The sequence below is a fragment of the Scylla paramamosain genome, chromosome 4 (genome assembly GCF_035594125.1).
Source record: "Scylla paramamosain isolate STU-SP2022 chromosome 4, ASM3559412v1, whole genome shotgun sequence".
Classification (NCBI taxonomy): Eukaryota; Metazoa; Arthropoda; class Malacostraca; order Decapoda; family Portunidae; genus Scylla; species Scylla paramamosain.
Window position 1 is genome coordinate 27917027 of NC_087154.1, and position 17336 is coordinate 27934362.

Consider the following 17336-nt stretch of genomic DNA (forward strand, 5'->3'; position numbering starts at 1 on the left):
TTGACTAGGGAAACTGAACTTAAAATGAAAAAAAAAGTTGTCTACAAAAAAAAGTCACACATGGAAAACGTGAAGTAAAGTGGGAGGTAATCGTAATTTAAGTTATCCATGTGTTGGTAAGCTTAATTCCTTTTGGATTTTTACTGTTTATTTACTTTTGTTCATTCATTATGTTTTTGTTTACTACTACTACTACTGTTACTGCTACTGCTACTACTACTACTACTACTACTACTACTACTACTACTACTACTACTACTACTACTATTATTATTATTATTATTATTGTTATTATTATTATTTATTATTATTATTATTATTATTATTATTATTATTATTATTATTATTATTATTATTATTATTATTATTATTATTATTGTTATTATTTTATTACTATTTTTCAAATCAATCCATTGCTTATTTCAACTGAGGAGGTTTGATAAACCTTGATTCCAGCTCCCTCCCCCACACCATTCCTTCCCTCCCTCCCTTGTTCCTGCTTTACCATTCACAATCCTCCATCCCTTTTTGAAAGGTTTATGATATATTTGAAAGGTTTATTTACTCAGGCTCCCCTAAGCTGGGTATATGAGTACAATAACTTTGTCATGTAAATTCCCACAGCACATATGTCAGATAAACAAAAGAACATTTTAATCACCCTTGAAATAGTCCATTATTTTTTTTATAAATTTTGCTACATTCAAAATGCTGTGAACATTATTGCTTTTAAATAGTATAACATTGATATTTGTGCGGTTATATCTCTTAATACATGTATTCCTACTGTTTTTATAAAAGGGACATTTGAACATGTAGTGAATTTCATCTCCTGCAACTCCTGTCTTATGTATTGGGCATATTCTACCCTCTACATTGTGATATGGTATAATACATCAAAACTTTTAAATGTTAAAAAAAGTGAAGAATTTCAGTTGCATGCAAGAATTGATTTGTGGTACTTGAAACAGTGCAAGAAGATGCATTGACAATTGGTGAAATGTGGACTGATGAGTGAGAAGTTTATCAACAGGTAGGGAATGAGGTTCTAGGAACAAAAAGAAAAAAGAGGAAAAAGTGGATAATTGAAGACACATGGAATGCAGTAGAAGAAAAAATGGAAACAGAAGTGTGTTGTTGATTCCTTTCAGAAAACAGAACCTCAGATTTAGAAGGCTAAATATTGGAGTTTACTCAGTGAGGTTAAAAGGAAAATAAGGTAAGATTAAAGAGACTACTCGGATGAACTTGGGGATGAAGCTGATGTAACAATGAATACGGGTAGCTAGTGGTGCAGCCACACATCAAGCTATCATATATATATATATATATATATATATATATATATATATATATATATATATATATATATATATATATATATATATATATATAATTTATTCATCGTTTAAACCTACAAATGCAAGTCTTACATGTAATCTTTATTTGAATATGGTAGCGGTGTATGGTTTTCTTCCCATTGGTAGAGACGAGCAATGACGTTTGGGGATATGACGGGCTGGGAGCGGTATTGACACAATGGTGGGATACAGAGTGGAAATACGCGGGCCGGACAGGATTATACCCCATGCAGTTGACTGGACACCTGAAGGACCAAGAAGGAGAGGAAGACAAAAGTCAACTTATGTGATGGGGTTGTAAAATTGCTAATCCCATGTTAAATTGCTTACGTTCAACTCGTATCTCCTCCCTTATTGATTGACCAATTTCTGTAAATAAAATAATAAAAAAAAAATAATAATAAAGATCAGGAAGAATAGGAGAACAATGTCTGCTATCGCTTTTTCCTGTGCGATAATAATAAAAAAAAAATTTTTTTGTTCGATGAAAAAAAAAAGACCTTTAAATATTTGTCAAAATTCAAAATCAACTGCAAACAAAAAATTTCGATAGCAGACTTTGTTTGCCTCTCATAGTTTCACAAGCTGCAACAGCCGATATATGTGTAACAGGAATAACAACGGAGGAGATAAGTTTTATATACCAAAATCCACCATTTTGAGATATTGCGTCATAAAATTTAAGGGGTAACTTTAATTCACCTATTGCAGCTAGGGACTTGAAAATCACATGATATATACATCAGAATATGTTGAAAAAGCAGACATAGTTTCATTTAGTTACTCCGACTGGTTTTGCACGTAGACGTAGAGTGATTTCACGCTTAATTACCGGCGATGGGGTAAGGGACGGGAAAACTATATATATATATATATTTTTTTTTTTATATTTCGCCTTATTTCAAAGTAAAAACCAGTGTTTAACTGTTTAAAATAACTAAAATATTTATGCAAAAGATATCTGATGCAGATACATTGATTATTTGCTGGATTTACGCAATTTACGTTTTATTCCCTATTTATTTCCAACAAACGAGTGATAGATATTGATAATAGAATTTTTGTTTGCGGTTTGCATATGCGGTGTCAAGTTTTGTGGAAGAATACTGCAAATATTGTGTAGCTATTTGCAATAGCAAAATTGCGATTGAGATTTAAACTAAATCTCAAAATTTGCGGAATTGCGATTGTGAAAGTTATGCATTAAGTTAACGGATTTGTGATAGCGGAAATTTCAAATTCGCGCGCGCGCGCGCGCGTGCGTGCGTGCGTGCGTGCGTGTGTGTGTGTGTGTGTGTGTGTGTGTGTGTGTGTGTGTGTGTGTGTGTGTGTGTGTGTGATTCACCACGGTCTTGGACATGGTGCACAACACTCGTTTTTGCCAGCTATAAACTTATGGAGAGAACTAAGAGCATGTGAGAGAGAGAGAGAGAGAGAGAGAGAGAGAGAGAGAGAGAGAGAGAGAGAGAGAGAGAGAGAGAGAGAGAATCTTTTAATTAAGTGCTCTTACACACGAGGATACTAGTGTACGCCACCGGTGTCGGACACTAGTGTCCTTGCTCAAGACACCGCTTGGCAACTAGTGAGCCACTCACACACCTCAGTCGGAAGAATGGCGGGAAACACATAAAGGACACATAAAGGACTTACGTATTTCTTTCTTTTCTGAGAGGGGTTTCTCTTCAAAATCAGGAATGAGTATCACCATTATTGCATTCCAGCAGTTCTGCTTTTCTATCTTATTTGCATATCCCTCACAAGATGGGTCCCATAGTGCTGGTAGTTTTTCTATTTCACAAATGAGGTCCTCCGTGTTCAGCTTCTCCACCATCTTCGAAATTGTCCTTGATAGGCCGTCTCCTTCCATCATGGGATGATGGTGGGTGTCAAACTGAGCATGAGAAGCTGGCCAGTGGGCAGCGGTGGCGGACACTGGTGGCTACGTGTGAAAGCTTCCATTTAAAACAATGCTTTGCAGTGAGTGGCGGCAACCGTCAGTGTCCGCCACGTGTTGCGGGAACGAGACACCGAAATATCTGTTGCCCGGAAGTTGTCTGCTTGGGACACAGCTGTTGCCTCGTGTGAAAGGCTCCATTTGATAATATGGGAGGCAACTAGTGTCCGACACCGGTGGCGGACACTAGTGTCCTCGTGTGTAAGGGCACTAAGAGTCAACACATTTGTGTCTGTTGTTCTGTTATAACAAGGAAACAAAATGATCCCTTGAAAGATGGAGGCACAGATGGAACCATCGGGATGTGAGTGTTGAGAATCTCACCTTGCCTGCTATCACTGGCACATCGGCATGCTGCTGCCCCTTCCTTAAAAAAAAAAAAAAAAAAAGCGTATCAAATTTTGTGTCCTCTCAACATTTTGGCATGGGATAAGAGGCTTCCCCATAATTATTAGATGCTAGAGCTACTGTCTAATTATGCTGTGAGTGGTGAGTGCTGGAGCATGACTATACTTATTGGTGTGTGGTGCCTCGTCGAGTGATTAGTAGTTGAATTATATATGGACTTTGGTGATGTATGGTAGTTTTCAGTCATCGGCATCCATTTAGTATGGCTTATTGAGCTTGTCATGATTGCCGCTGTGTTTGTGAGAGAGAGAGAGAGAGAGAGAGAGAGAGAGAGAGAGAGAGAGAGAGAGAGAGAGAGAGAGAGAGAGAGAGAGAGAAGTGAAGAAATGGGCGCAAAGAGAGCATGACGTACTATATGAGATATATGGGGGGCGAGGGATAGCAGGATCAGATAGAACCTGGGAAGATGGCCATTACATGTACGGTATCCCTAGGGCTTGAGATTAAGGAGAAGAGGAAGCGGCAGGATGGTAGGATGGGAAGAGAGAAAGATTGGTGAAGGAGGGATGGCGGGATTAAGGAAGGCGGCAGACGAGAGCAGGCTGGAGAACTGGTAAAAAAAAAAAAAAAAAAAATGTTTGTCCTGTCCAAAATGGATGTTTATTCAAGTGCATAATTGTACTATATCCTGTGTGGCTGGCTGGCGATAAAGTTGACCAGGACAGAGTCAAGTTTTTGATCACATTCCAAAGCAGGAACGGCCTTCTACTCATGAAGCAACTTCTTTCTTTTCATTTTGCATCCTGTAAGCACCCTTCGTAGAAATCTTACCTGCTTTACCAGTCGTAAACGACGCTCTGCCCGAGGTTCATCCTGTTCATCTTTTTCAGCAACTGTTAGGGGAAAAAAAAATGTGTGCTATGAGAGGAGATTTTTTTTTTTTTCCTGCACTCTCATAATTTATTCACACACACACACACACACACACACACACACACACACACACACACACACACACACACACACACACACACACACACACACACACACACACACACACACACACTAGTAACATCTTAGCCTGTAATTTGGCAAGCTTATGGCATGCATATAATCGATAATCGAACGAACTGTTGCTGTATGGCATAAGAAAATTGAGGAAGAGGAATAGATCAAAGCTCTACTTATGATATATCGACGATTTTTTTTTTCACTTGCTCCTAACAGTGGAAATATATTTTCCTTTTACTTGATCTTCCACACACACACACACACACACACACACACACACACACACACACACACACACACACACACACACACACACACACACACACACACACACACGGATACGATAGGATGCCTCCTATTGTTTTCTGAAACATTGCTTCCATGCTTGCACTTTGTCTAGTCAAACTCTATCAACTTTGGCAACATCTACAATTCGTTCATGCTGGAAGTTTGCCTTCATTCAGCCTGTTACTAAAGTGGATTACCGCTCTAATCCATCAAACTACCGCCCTGTTGCCTTAGTTTTATGTCTTTCTAAAATTTTTGAATCTATCAACAGGAAAATTCTGAAACAACTATCATTTAAGAACTTTTGTATCTGATCGCCAGTATAGGTTCCGTCGTGCCCGCTCTACAGAGTCTTGGTTATCCGCTTTTAGGGATTTTGTTGAAACTTTTGCTGTTACCTTAGATATATCAAAATCACTAGATAGGAATTGGCACAAAACTTTGATTTCTAAACTACCCTCCTACGGCTTCTGTCCTTCTCTCTGTAACTTCATCTTAAGGTTCCTTTCTGATTGTGCTGTTGTTACTATGGTAGACGGTCACTGTTCTTCTTCTAAGTCTATAGTAAATGGTGTTCCTCACGGTTCTATCCTGTCACCCACTCTCTTCATGTTATTTATCATTGAATTTCTAAGCCAAACTTCTTGGCTTATTCACTTTTACGCTGATGATGCCACTGCATTTTTCCATGTCTTTTCTTAGTCATCCAAACCTTCAGGAATTAAGCAGCACATGCATTGAAGCCACCGAGCGCCTGACTTCTTATCTTACTAAAATTTCTGACTGGGGTAGGGCAAACTTATTGTTGTTCAATGCCTCATAGACTCCCTACTTCCTCAGTGACATCCAACTTTCCTCCTCTTTTACACTGAACATTCTCTGTCTGTCCTTTACTATTAATTTAAACTAGAAGCGTCACATCTCATTTTTATCTAAAACATCTTCTGTGAAGCTAAACGCTCTGAATGTCTCTGCCAGTTTTCTTATTCCACCAGCTGCTTACTTTGTACATGAGCCTTATCCATCTATGTATGGGATACGCTTCACATTTATAAGGGGTTTCACTCATACCGTTCTGCCGAACATTATGAAAATAACTCCTCTCCTCCGACTATTTTCGCTGTACAATTGCATCTCTTACTATCTTTGAACTCTATGTATTTTCACGTTAATTGCTCTTGTGATCTTGCTGACTTCATGCCTCCCCCACCCTTTTGCGGCCTCGCTATATTATAAAACTATTTTCTCTCACTCCTCTTCTATCCACCTTCGTCATACACTATTCACAGTTTTCATCTCTTTCTCTGGTAAACTCGAACTCCTTGCCTGCTTCTGTATCTCCACCTTCCTATGACATGAATTGCTTCAAGACTCTTAGCCTTCAATTTTTGACTACCGCTTTGGAACCCATTTGGGGACCGGCATCTCAGTGGGCCTTTTTAATTTTTTTATTGTATCTTGTTGCCCTTGGCCGGTGTCCCTCCTACAGGAAAAAAAAAAAAAAAAAAAAAAAAAAAAAAAAATATATATATATATATATATATATATATATATATATATATATATATATATATATATATATATATATATATATATATATATATATATATATATATATATATATATATATATATATATATATATATATATATGATGTTTGTACTGTAGATACAGTATATTGTTGGGCAAGAAAAAGTAATCGATGTTGTACTGTTGGAGGTAACTTCAAGATGCGATCGCCGAACAGATAACAATTAATACATTGTTTTGTTGTAGCGGTAAGTTTTAAGATTCTGATGAAAAGAGCATGAACTACTGCCAGTGTACATACATCTCATTCTATGTCTCCTGGACTCAGACAAGTCACCACTCTCCTCCTGACTTCTTAATGCCATGCATCTCTACTTTAACACCCATTATCTAATTCTGACGATCCTCAAGACGACTAGGCAGCAACACTTTCATGCTGCTTTCACCTGCAACGTGATGTGTTGTTAAGTCTGTTTGATGTTCCTCTTCGTGTTTGTGCATGATGCTTTTTTTTTTTCCAGGCATTCATAATTGTGTTTCACGTGAGGTAGAGACTGAACAAAAACGTAAAATATGAAGAAAAAAAAAAAAACTTGCAATTCTCTCTCTCCCACTCCCCCTTTGTCCACCCCAAAAGAGAGAGAGAGAGAGAGAGAGAGAGAGAGAGAGAGAGAGAGAGAGAGAGAGAGAGAGAGAGAGAGAGAGAGAGAGAAACGGGTTGGTTGGTTAAGTGCCAGAGGTGTCTTGATACTCCACCAGTGAAGCTGTAAAAAAAAAAAGCAGAAAAAAAGACCGACTTACAGATTTTACCAATGAAAGAGATCCAGATTAAATATTACAAGAGTGAAATGGAAAGGGGAATAAGAATGAGAGTATGTAAGTCTTGTATAGAGAGGCAGCAAGTAGGGGAGAGGCATGCCGTTATGCAAGTTCAGTAGCCTTGAAATAACGATGGAAGATAGCAAGAAGTTTTACTAGTGCACCGGAGTGAGGGGGGATTGAGAAAAATCAGGTTCTTATAACCAAGAAAGAAGAATATAAGACAATAATAGAATGCAAGAAGCTCTCACTATCCTGATATCTAGATGAGAGACAAAAAGTGACCACCGAGGAGAATGGCAAGATTTGGCGAGTCATCACGGAACTAACAGACAACAGAATCGGGAGGGAGATTGCAGATTGCTTGAAGAGATAACCAGGTGGGCTGTCACAAAATTATTTGACAAGGAAACTGGAAGGTACCAAGGCTGATGAAGGCACCTGTAACGAGAGACTTTTAGAGGACGTTTGTGTTACTGTACATACGTGAGAGAGCGGTCACAGCAAGATGTCATAATTCCACTCCTCCTTTTTTTTTGATTGCATGAAGATACGATTTACAGAGGTTAATGGGAAATCAGTCTTATTACAATGAAAGCCTTCTTGGGGCAGAAAAGTCACTTCAGCATCATGGGGTATATTATGTGGTGTATAGAAGACGGGAATACACAGGAGACAGAGAGATGTTAGACAGGGCTGTCAGACCAGAGAGGGTCAAGATGGGCAAGCCGCTTGTTACACAACTCGTAAGTAGAGCCCAGCAGTTATAATGCGGTCCAGAATAAAATGTTTCAGTTATATATCGAAAAAAGGGAATTAGGTATGTTTAAGATGTATTTGTTATTGAATGTTAATTGCGTAAAGAGATCTGAATCGGAAATGTGCTGTTGAAGGATTTCGAGATATTGAATATATATTATCGGAAGAGACAGATCAATATTATGTAACTAGTATATACTGTGCAAAGAATGTTGTGTATAACTGTTGTCGTATATGATCATGTAAGCGTAAACATGTGTGAATAGTATAAACTCAGTAAAGTTTATAAAACTCAGCGCTTTCCCCTTGAATTCACAAGTTCCTTTTAGAAATTTGAGGACGCAAAATGACTGTGCTACATAAAACACGACAAAGTTAAGGATAGGAGTTGATGAAGCAAAAACTTTTGATTCCACGTGTTTGGAACATCCTATGTATGGGAGCCGTATTCCGTACAAAGACAGGTTAGTTCCCTGCACCTGGGAGGAGAATATGATTTGGGAGGCGACACAATACCTAAAACACATGAAAGATGTTTTAGTGAGAGATTCGTTGTGAAGTTGTCAGTTGAGATTTTTAGTGAAGTATAGCATGAGTATATTCATAGTAAAGGACAGTAAAGTGCTATTGAAAAATACTTCGAGTAGATAGTGAAAATATTGAGTTTTTCGAGATATTCAACACGATGTTCGGCACTCTGGTTTCTCTGCATTCATGGTTTAATTTCTGCAGAGGAACAAATGATAGAAAAAATGCAAATCATGGTCAACTAAGAGTGGATTAGAGTTCAGTAGATAATTTGCAAGTCACAGAAGCAGAGTTCAAGATTAATGTTTAGAGCTGTATGTCGCTTTTGACTATATTATCAGTCACATGATGTTGACCTTGCTGTGATGTTTTGCATCTTGTACAGCACTGTTGTTAATAGAGGAGCTTGTATCTCTCTCCCTCCCTCCCTCCCTCCCTCCCTCCCTCCACTCTCCCTCTCTCTCTCTCTCTCTCTCTCTCCTCTCTCTCTCTCTCTCTCTCTCTCTCTCTCTCTCTCTCTCTCTCTCTCTCTCTCTCTCTCTCTCTCCTCTCTCTCTCTCACTCTCTCTCTCTCTCTCTCTCTCTCTCCCCCCTCCCTCCCTCCCTCCCTCCCTCCCTCTCTCTCTCTCTCTCTCTCTCTCTCTCTCTCTCTCTCTCTCTCTCTCTCTCTCTCTCTCTCTCTCTCTCTCTCTCTCTCTCTCTCTCTCTCTCTCCCCCCCCATATTAGTATGCTAAACATGTTTTCGATCTCCCAACCCCACACTGGTTCTCTCTCTCTCTCTCTCTCTCTCTCTCTCTCTCTCTCTCTCTCTCTCTCACTCTCTCTCTCTCTCTCTCTCTCTCTCTCTCTCTCTCTCTCTCTCTCATTACTTTAATTTTCTACACATGTTTGGGATCTACCCACCACACACAGTCTCTCTCTCTCTCTCTCTCTCTCTCTCTCTCTCTCTCTCTCTCCCTCTCTCTCTCTCTCTCTCTCTCTCCTCTCTCTCTCTCTCTCTCTCTCTCTCTCTCTCTCTTCCAGACAGTGTCCTTCTGCATAATCGTGGCCCCCAAAGAGGAATGTCCAAGGTCACCAGTGCTAGTCGCCGTATATCCTGTATAACTTTAATTTTTTCCGCCTCCCTTGTTCACCTTATTCTTACTTATCGTCTTTGTGTGGCGTTAATTGCACGTAAATATGAGAAACAGTAAGTATCTGAATATATTGTGAACATGCACAATACCTATACAACAATCTTTACTAACTACACTACATTCATTTACTATATTCGTGACTGGAACGAGAGAGAGAGAGAGAGAGAGAGAGAGAGAGAGAGAGAGAGAGAGAGAGAGAGAGAGAGAGAGAGAGAGAGAGAGAGAGAGAGAGAGACCAAACATCAAAATTATTGGGTGTTTTCATTGTTTAGAAGGAGAGGGGATTCCCTTGTTGGCTTCGTGACTGTTAACATTCATGAGCTGAATTCAGTTTTCTTCGAACGTATATCTCCTGTAGACTTTTTTTTTTCTCATTTTCATATCTGTCTGTTAACTGAGATTGAAGATCACTTGTTACCACACAGAATGGCTATTTTTAACTCTTACATTTGTCTGGACATCAAAAAATCACTGAAAAATAGTGTAGATTTTCTGTTATGAAGATTGAGAGAGAGAGAGAGAGAGAGAGAGAGAGAGAGAGAGAGAGAGAGAGAGAGAGAGAGAGAGAGAGATTCACACATTCCTGTGACAGGATCTTTCGAGCGACGTGTGTGTTGGGACCGATGATGAAACGGCCTGTCGGCTGGCGGTGAGAGAGGGAGCTATGAAGACGCGTTGTTACAAGAGGAACAACCATTGGCTTTATTAAGGGTCAGGTGAAGTCAAGGATTCGCGTTCCGATGTCTCTGGTTACCCTTTAAGATCTTACCATATTTTAACAGGGCCTTGCTTAACTTTTCAGTCTTCACTTAACATTAACTGGTGCGTATTTCCACTATGTATTAGTTATAGTGACACTGCTACTACTGTACTACTGACACATCCCTGCGATTACTGACCTTAACCGTATAATATGTGCATTCATAATCAGGAGTCGAGTCTAATATTGCACCCTCTTTCTCTGTATAGTGTTTCCCTGAATCTTAGTCCTCAGAGCTGCAAAAATCTTAAATATCAGGTTTTGTAAGAAGACTCTCAACAAATTAGAGGACTTAGACTGAGGGAAAGCACTTGAAATCATGGAATCTTAAAGCGATTGTGGTTTGGTATTAGTTTGTGCCAGGAAAAAAAACAAAAAAAAAAACAAGTCAATATCTGCTACCAATCTTCAAGTCTGTTTGTCTGTTGCGCATTACTGTAATACTTATAGCCGACATTAATATATTTTCTGGTGGTGGAAGATATTTTTCTTTTCTTTGTTCATCGAAATTAAATCTGATTCCGTAGATTATTCCTTAGTAGAAAAGAAACTAGAAAACATAAAGGAGGCTAAGAAAGTGTGTGAGTGTATGTGTATGTGTGTTTTCGTTCGTGGTTACTACATCCATCAAATACTGAGTAAATCGAATAGATTCAAACCGATGCAGAGTTGCAGTTTCTTTTTATTTTATTATATTTTATCTTTGTAACATATATGACACATCATTTGTATATAGTTTAAGATTTTACCTGTGAAAGGGATGAAATAATGAAGATACCGTTATAGTCTAGCACCAATAATATACGCAGAATAAGGATGACAGTAAGTAGAAATTCGTGCATATATATACCTTTTTGTTGCAGTTCCTGCAGTTCTTGAGCTTCATGTAATTCGCAGGTCATGTTTATCATGAGGAGTGTGTGCTCCCAATAATCAGAATATTTTTTTCTTGAAATGTTTTACTTGACGCACTCAGCACCTTAGTACACTCAAAACAACGCCAGACTAACGCAGCTACTTGTTGACGCGACCTTCAGGTTCTGAGAGACTGACCGTTCCTCTCGCCACTACAAGCTACGGTAGACTGCGGTCGAGAAGCAAGTCGAACTGATGGTGAGCGTTTTATTTATTTTTTTAATTTATTTTATTTTATTTTTTAATTTTTTTAACACGTCTAGCATTCGGTGGCAAGGTGACATGCAAAGCCACAGTCAGAATACACACCAGCTTGATGGTGTTCAGTGGTAAGGGGAAGAAGGGATGGTAGGGGTGGGCAGCAGTGATAGTGACTGCATTATATTTTACTTGCTTTCCCCTTCGCAGTTTCCACTACTCTTCGGAGTAACTATTTCTTTTTTTTTAAACATATAGAGTTCAGAGTTCTGTACTAAATCTATCCCGAAGTGAGATGGCACTTATAAGCATTGTAGTCAGGAAGTTGTAGTCACATAAATGTGTGACTATATAATATTAATTGGCATCTCAATGTTCAAGGGCAGACCACTGCTATGTGGTACGTCAAGGATTAGAGCGGGACCAATCAGTGTAGGCCAGCTTCTTGCTATTTTGTCTTCCTATTATTCATTAATGATCTTATAAGCCAAACTTATCATATCCACTCTTTCGCTGGTGATACCACTCTGCACTTTTCCACGTCTTTTCATAGACGTCCACGAATTAAGGAACTCACTCGGAAACCACAGAACGCCTGAATACTGATCTCTAAAATTTCTGATTGAGGCAGAGCAAACTTGTATTTTTCAAATCTTCTAAAACTGAATTTTATTATTTATTAAGTCGACACAACTTACCGGATAACTATCTCCTCTTCTTCTACCGGATAACTATCTCCTCTTCTTCAGTGACATTCAGCTGTCCCCTTCTTTTACATTAAACAACATTAGTCTGTCCTTTACTGATAATCTATATTTGAAACTTCTGATTTCAGCTTTAGTTAAAAAAGCTTTTTGGGGAGTGATGCCTCTATTCTATTTACTCTATTTCTATTTACTCTTTTTTGTTGCTCTTGTCCAGCGCCCCTCTCATATAAAAAAGAACTTTGGGTCAACACTTTCCCCTACAATATATATATATATATATATATATATATATATATATATATATATATATATATATATATATATATATATATATATATATATATATATATATATATATATATATATATATATATATATGCATGCATTGATTCACACATACATATTTTCGATTAATTTATTTATTTCTTTTTATTTAATTTAAGCGCCAAAATTTAACAACTTGGAGGCTTGGTACGACAGAGTTCAGTTGGAATGGCGTATATTAGCCGTAATAATTACCATAGCTACTGCTTTTTTGTATTTTTTTTTTTTTGACATCTTTTCTCTCAGATAGGCACTAAAAACATATGTTGTGCATGCATACATGAATATAATATATCCGTGGAGGAATAGGGAGAAAATGGTTATAAATTAAACATAAAGTTGTTACGTTTATAAAGATATATTTTAAAACAATCAAAACTCATTGTTTTCATCATCGTCTTGCAAGACTGCTCTTCCTGTTGTGGTAATATATTTCTGCACGTGTTGTATCCTTGCTCTTGTCTTGTATATTTCATAGTGTATAAAGCTTTTTTTAAAAGTGAAAACGGATGTTCAAGCCTTACGCACATATAAGGGACTAAAAAAAAAAAAAAAGATTTCGGTAACCTGCTTAACATCAAGTAGGATCAGAGATGTCAGGCTAATTTTATACGAGTTACTCGTAAAACATGGCAAGTAATTTTCTTTTAATCTCTGAGAGGATGGAGTGCAGGGATACTGATGTAAAACATTGGCAAGGAAAAGGGCACTGTAATACATAATCGAGTCTACGTACGATATATATATATATATATATATATATATATATATATATATATATATATATATATATATATATATATATGGTGACCATCAAGTCCGTGTGAAGTAAATACTTGTGACTTTGTAACTAGGTATATGTTATAGAAAATCTGTAAAAAGTATTAGAAAGCTCGATGTATCTTTTTCATTTATTTATTTATTTATTTATTTTTAATCCACATGATTCTGTTAAACATGAAAGATATTCGTCTAAAGGTAGTATGTGATGTTAAGGTGAAATCGGTGAGGTTCACTCATACGAGGTTTTTTTTTTTTTTTTCTCTTATGTAGGAAGGACACTGGCCAAGGGCAACAAAAATCTAATAAAAAAAATGCCCACTGAAATGCCAGTCCCATAAAAGGGTCAAAGCAATGGTCAAAAATTGATGGATAAGTGTCTTGAAACCTCCCTCTTGAAGGAATTCAAGTCATAGGAAGGTGAAAATACAGAAGCAGGCAGGGAGTTCCAGAGTTTACCAGAGAAAGGGATGAATGATTGAGAATACTGGTTAACTCTTGCGTTAGAGAGGTGGACAGAATAGGGGTGAGAGAAAGAAGAAAGTCTTGTGCAGCGAGGCCGCGGAAGGAGGGGAGGCATGCAGTTAGCAAGATCAGAAGAGCAGTTAGCATGAAAATAGCGGTAGAAGACAGCTAGATATGCAACATTGCGGCGGTGAGAGAGAGGCTGAAGACAGTCAGTTAGAGAAGAGGAGTTGATGAGACGAAAAGCTTTTGATTCCACCCTGTCTAGAAGAGCAGTATGAGTGGAACCCCCCAGACATGTGAAGCATACTCCATACATGGACGGATAAGGCCCTTGTACAGAGTTAGCAGCTTGGGGGGTGAGAAAAACTGGCGGAGACGTCTCAGAACACCTAACTTCATAGAAGCTGTTTTAGCTAGAGATGAGATGTGAAGTTTCCAGTTCAGATTATAAGTAAAGGACAGACCGAGGATGTTCAGTGTAGAAGAGGGGGACAGTTGAGTGTCATTGAAGAAGAGGGGATAGTTGTCTGGAAGGTTGTGTCGAGTTGATAGATGGAGGAATTGAGTTTTTAAGGCATTGAACAATACCAAGTTTGCTCTGCCCCAATCAGAAATTTTAGAAAGATCAGAAGTCAGGCGTTCTGTGGCTTCCCTGCGTGATATGTTTACCTCCTGAAGGATTGGACGTCTATGAAAAGACGTGGAAAAGTGCAGGGTGGTATCATCAGCGTAGGAGTGCATAAGATAAGAAGTTTGGTTTAGAAGATCATTAATGAATAATAAGAAGAGAGTGGGTGACAGGACAGAACCCTGAGGAACACCACTGTTAATAGATTTAGGAGAAGAACAGTGACCGTCTACCACAGCAGCAATAGAACGGTCAGAAAGGAAACTTGAGATGAAGTTACAGAGAGAAGGATAGAAACCGTAGGAGGGTAGTTTGGAAATCAAAGCTTTGTGACAGACTCTATCAAAAGCTTTTGATATGTCCAAGGCAACAGCAAAAGTTTCACCAAAATCTCTAAAAGAGGATGACCAAGACTCAGTAAAGAAAGCCAGAAGATCACCAGTAGAGCGGCCTTGACGGAACCCATACTGGCGATCAGTATACTCTCTCTCTCTCTCTCTCTCTCTCTCTCTCTCTCTCTCTCTCTCTCTCTCTCTCTCTCTCTCTCTCAATCTTCATTGTGAATTTCGTTTAAATGTGATAGGTTTCCTTTAAGATATGATATTTCCCTTAAAGTATGATGTTTTATATATATATATATATATATATATATATATATATATATATATATATATATATATATATATATATATATATATATATATATATATATATATATATATATATATATATATATATATATATATATATATATATATATATATATATATATATATATATATATATATTCTTTTGTGAGAGCACAGGGACACTAGATTTTTAGAGGGCAATAAATTACCGCCCCGTCATAGGAGAGAACCATCCGCCATGCGGGCAGGTGGGCGGAGCCTGTATCAATGCGCGCGGGCCGAGGTGAGCGGGGCACGACCTTGCTCGGCCTCACTCCCAGCCAGGTCACCCAGCGCCCAGGACGTGCCCTCCTCGACTCCTCCCGAACCAGCCTGCAGAAAGGACAGCGTGGTGCAGCGGTAAGCCGAAGCCCTGACCAACGAAGCTGGCTTTCATCGAAGCAGACTGGAGGAGTGAGTACACCAGTGGAACGCCTGGGGTGAGTTATTTGTGGTAAGGCCTGTTAACAAGATTTCATTTCCAGTCACCTAGCGACCACGTGGTCGTCGCTCCTTGCCCGGCATAAGTGATACAGTGCATAGTGCCGACTAATTACCTCCGTGACCCAGTAACTTAACGTCAGGCTGTGCTCTCACAACGCAAAAGGACCGGGCATTGGCCTCACTTCCGAAGGAATAGGTATTTCTTTGTGTGCGGCCCACGCGCCACTGAGTGTAGCCATAGCTAGCCAGGCCTTTGTTGTAATTACTGTGTAAATATAAGTCAAATATTTACGACTGTGCTTTCTTTTGAGTGTCCCACCCTAGTCTACCTGGAGACTCAACCAGGAGTCGCATGTGATCGGCAGGGGTAACGTAAAGGAAACACCGATCCATGACAATTGGCGCCCGAACAGGGACCTCATACTAAGCGCAGTCACGGTAGAGTAATTCTTTGGTACCGAGTACCTTGCTGATATCTTTTGCTGCAGACAATGGCGTCCGAGGGTCACAGTGAATCTTTCGATCCCTTTGCGAGATTTAGGCCTGAAATCGCGGCGCTGAACATAACAGCAGCGACGAAGGTTAGTGAGTATATACAGAAGCGGCTAGCTGAGGAGAGAGAGGACCGCTTACGTGCCGAGGAACGTGAGAGAGAGGACCGCCAGCGGGAGGAGGAAAGGCAGGAACGTGTGAGGCAGGAAATGATTCGTGGCGAGGAACGGGAACACGAGAAGGCGATGGCTGAAATGGAGCTTCGCCGTGTGGAGGCAGAAGAGACTCGATCTCGAAGTTCTGAGGGAAGCACTCTTCGTGCCTTACATAGGGTGAAACTAAATGCTTACCGTGAAGGGGAAGACATTGATGCTTTCATTTCCCGTTTCGAGAGGCTGGCCAAGTTGTATCAGATGGAGTCTGAAGAGAAGGCCATCGAATTTTACAGCCTGTTTACAGGCAAAGCCTTGTCCATCGTACATGGGCTAGGGCCTGAAGATAACTCGTACGAGCACATGAAATGCGCTCTTTTGAAGGCGTTTGGCAGAACGGCGGAGGCAGCCAAGCAGGCATTTCGCAGTGCCGCTATCAGTGATAACGAAACCGCCGTTCAGGCTCACGCCAGAATTTCTCGTCTCTTTGACGAGCGAGTGCAAAAGGAAGGGATTTACCTCACGTATGAAGCGCTACGGGAGTTAGTCATACGCGATAGGTTTGAGGAAATGTGCCCGCCTGAGTTTGTGGCCACCACTAAGGCCACGGGAAACGTACAGGCAAGTAAAATGGCGGAAAACCTGGACCTCCATTTTTCCGCACATGGACGTAAAAATGTTCCCCGAGTTCGTTCTGCGGGGAGCGGCAACAAGGCGCAACCCAACGATCCGGAGCCAGTAAGGAAGGAGCAGGCACCGCCTCCCTTCCGGCAGAATAAGCCACAAGGACACCCCAGGGAGGGTAGTAAGTTTCAACCACCACGTGGGTGGAATACCGGCTCATGGCGTCCCACACCACCTATGAGAGCTGCCTCACACACAGGCAAATATGCTGCCGCGCTACTCGATGCGCCGGACGATATTGTACCAGCGGCAGACACTACCCCAATTACAGCTGTCCAGAACCACCCATTTTGACTAGCGGCCACCTCTTCAGTACTAGGAGGTTCACCGCGGGGATTGATTGTGAAAAACGGTAGAGTAGGGGGCAGGTTGGTAAGGGTA

General features: G+C 39.7%; 1 protein-coding gene across 2 annotated transcripts in view; it reads right to left on the reverse strand.

Annotated features, from left to right (window-relative positions):
• Positions 1 to 11683, reverse strand: part of LOC135099941 (facilitated trehalose transporter Tret1-like) — a 27611-nt gene extending 15928 nt beyond the window's left edge. Inside the window, exons 1-3 of one of the 2 annotated variants that reach the window (XM_064002669.1) lie at positions 11346 to 11656; positions 4495 to 4556; positions 3640 to 3682 (exon numbers count right to left, since the gene is read on the reverse strand). Coding sequence is in view for 1 of the 2 variants with exons in the window: in XM_064002668.1 (XP_063858738.1) it covers positions 4495 to 4556; positions 11346 to 11406 (123 nt within the window). In the remaining variant the exon portion in view is untranslated. Of the gene's footprint in view, positions 1 to 3639; positions 3683 to 4494; positions 4557 to 11345 lie in introns of both variants that reach the window. The other variant, XM_064002668.1, reaches the window with a different exon arrangement.
• Positions 11684 to 17336: the final 5653 nt, after the last annotated feature.